The sequence below is a fragment of the Thunnus albacares genome, chromosome 2, assembly GCF_914725855.1.
Source record: "Thunnus albacares chromosome 2, fThuAlb1.1, whole genome shotgun sequence".
Lineage (NCBI taxonomy): Eukaryota > Metazoa > Chordata > Actinopteri > Scombriformes > Scombridae > Thunnus > Thunnus albacares.
In genome coordinates this window covers 11,243,240-11,246,039 of record NC_058107.1, presented here as the reverse complement: position 1 = coordinate 11,246,039, position 2,800 = coordinate 11,243,240, and the positions used below count along the sequence as shown (strand labels likewise).

The following is a 2,800-nucleotide window of genomic DNA, read 5'->3' as shown; positions in this document are numbered from 1 at the left end:
CTTGCACTAGAATTTATCCAGGGTTGTCCATGTATGTTTGTATGGTAGGATGTTTTAAAATGTTCAGCTACATATATCACCAAAACAAAATAATGTTCCTAGTGTATGTAGATGTGTCTGGATGCGATCCAACGACTATACTCATTTAATGTTTTTGCATAACTTATATTCATTTCATATTACTTGACATGTTAATGGGAGTCAAAAAACAGACTTTTGCAGTAAAGTTCAGAGTACTGAGCTTCACTGAATGCTGCTGTAGCAGAAACTGAAGGGGTCATTTACCAATAACTGTCACGCTGTACGTTCCTCTTTAAGTATGTAACTTACTTTTGCTGGATACAACACACTATAAAGGAAGCAATGCAAGCCAAAGCCATACAACAGCACAGTCTCAAAGGCCAGACGTGCTGTTAATGCACCATAAAACTATGCGACAGGCTAGTTTTCAAACACAGCTTGGGTATGCAATACATGATTTACAGCTGTGAGGTTTCTCTTTTCCTACTTTTGAATATTGTGTTCTTAAAAAGCTCTCCCTCGTTTTGCACTCTGTGAATCTACCTCTTTTGTTTTGTTTTTTTTTGTAATCCAGTGTGTGAGAGATCCACAGTTGCATGCGTTTGACTGTGGTCACTACTTATTGTAATGTTTATGTATGACATTCATTATTCCTCATATCCCATTGTGAGAAAATAATCCAACTTGGTGTGCTTTAACAGAAGGCCGTGTTCACATGTTGTGGACTTGCCTGAAAACATGTTCCATTTACATGATGTATATCACTTAATCATGCTTTTGAACGTATTTGCACAAGTATATATTTGATTTGTAACATGTTATATCTTTTCACCAAAAATGTTTAATGCTTGTTATCTTATGTAAATCAAATCCAGTGCTTCCAAAAAAAAAAAAAAAATCACTATTAATAGATTGGGCAGATGTTTTGTTAAGGAACAATCTCACTTCAGTTCTTACTGGACATTGTCTGTTTGCATGTGTGAAGAGCTATCCTCGCCTTTGACTGGTGAAGTTTCTTTAGCTGTAGCTCAAAGCTGCTCCGATGCAATACTATTCACTCAGTTCAATCGTAGGTACCCAGCCTGTGAGGATGAATGATGAAGGCAATCATATTGTGTATTTCACAATGAGTGTGAAAATCACAAAGAGCTATGGTTATTTATTTTAATACATCTCTCTGAATGCAATATGGGGCAGAGGTTGTTTGTTTTTTTGTTTGAGACAGGGGGCGGTGTAGTTCTCCCTGAGTATGATTATTGCACTCGACCGTGGAAATATATTTCCATAAATGACTGTTATAAATAAACTGCTATGAAGAAGAGTAAGTCTTTATCACCTCGTCTTTTTCTCTGTCATTAATTTGTGAATCTTTGGTTTATCAGCAAGGATTGGAAAACGACTGGAGGTACTTCACGGCCATACACAAAGCTGGTCTGATGATGACACTTGTTCTTTTTGTGGAAGGACAAAAATCACACACTGTAATCTTTTTAATAGCTCTGCGGGTTACCAGTAAATGTTGCTTAATCCCACTTTGTGACCCCCTGCAGTGAAGTGTTGGGCTTTTGACACGAAAGGAAGCAGCATATAAACCTTGGAAAATGCTCAGCAGCAGCAGCATCGGCTTCCACAAAGGACAGCAGCCAAGAACAAATCAGAAAAGCAGCTTGCCTTATGCACAGAAGGTAAAAACTTCACTGATGTGATGCATAAATCTGGGCATGTGTAATCTAAAACTGAGGACTATGACAGTATTTGGGGTTAGATTAGGAAAAATAAGAAGATTACTGACCTGCTTATATGTGTAATATAAAGCTTTTTCCCTCCTCAGAATGGCTATGCAAACCCTGGCACTGTGGTTGCTGCTTCTGGGCTCAGTGGTGCCACAGGTCTGCTGTCAGCACTGGTCATATGGACTGAGCCCAGGAGGGAAAAGGGAACTGGACAGCCTTTCAGACACACTGGACAATGTAAGCATGGCTCCTCACACTTCATGTTCAGCATTTTATTCTCTACATATTCATGGTTATGTTTCCCCCCCCTTCAGGTAGTTGAGGGGTTTCCACATGTGGACACACCTTGCAGTGTTTTGGGTTGTGTTGAGGAATCGCCTTTCGCCAAAATCTACAGAATGAAAGGATTTCTTGTAAGTTTCGCTCATCTGTAATTCTGTGTTCGGTCAATCGATCAGTCAATAATGTCAATTATTCAAATTAGTCAAACCGCCAGACGCTTTACCAGATATTTCTATTAAATGTTGATTGTATTTTCACATATTTAATGTTATTCTTTTTCTCTTTTAGGGCAGTGTGACCAACAGGGAGAATGAACACAAAAATTATAAAAAATGATGATTATTTGATTCTACAATAAATAATCATATTGGCATATCTACATTGTTTTCTGTGCTACTTTTAATGATTATGATAGAATCCATTTTTATTCCACAGTGCCTTATGCTTTTCTCTGTTTTTGTGACTATTTCTTGCTCTAAAGGATTACAGAGACATTTCATTTGAATAATTATTGACACTTTTCTATGAACTCCTTATTTGTTTATTGTATAACAAACATGAATTTGATTGAATTTATATCCCAGTAGTTTCTAAATTCCTGATGGCATGTAATACAGCAGATTTATACAAATGTAAGAGTGAAGTTGTGTCTTATGGGCAAAAGTTGTGTAAACGTAAGGTTAAACATCAGTTTACTGTGTTTTGTTGAACATTGCCTGTTTGCATATGTTTAGTGATGCAGTGTTTGGGTGATATTGTAGTGT

The 2,800-nt window shown here is 37.2% G+C and overlaps 1 protein-coding gene across 1 annotated transcript; it reads left to right on the top strand.

Annotated features, from left to right (window-relative positions):
• The first annotated feature begins 1,393 nt into the window (after positions 1-1,393).
• LOC122970275 (progonadoliberin-1-like) lies at positions 1,394-2,416 on the top strand. The gene is made up of 4 exons (XM_044336394.1): positions 1,394-1,706; positions 1,853-1,991; positions 2,069-2,167; positions 2,325-2,416. The coding sequence occupies exons 1-4, from the start codon at positions 1,696-1,698 to the stop codon at positions 2,370-2,372; spliced, it is 297 nt and encodes a 98-aa protein (XP_044192329.1). The 5' UTR covers positions 1,394-1,695; the 3' UTR covers positions 2,373-2,416.
• Positions 2,417-2,800: the final 384 nt, after the last annotated feature.

Coding starts and splice junctions, on each gene's coding strand:
- LOC122970275 (XM_044336394.1), top strand. Junction 1,992..2,068: donor TTTCAGACACACTGGACAAT/GTAAGCATGGCT, acceptor CCCCCCCTTCAG/GTAGTTGAGGGGTTTCCACA. Junction 2,168..2,324: donor ACAGAATGAAAGGATTTCTT/GTAAGTTTCGCT, acceptor TTTCTCTTTTAG/GGCAGTGTGACCAACAGGGA.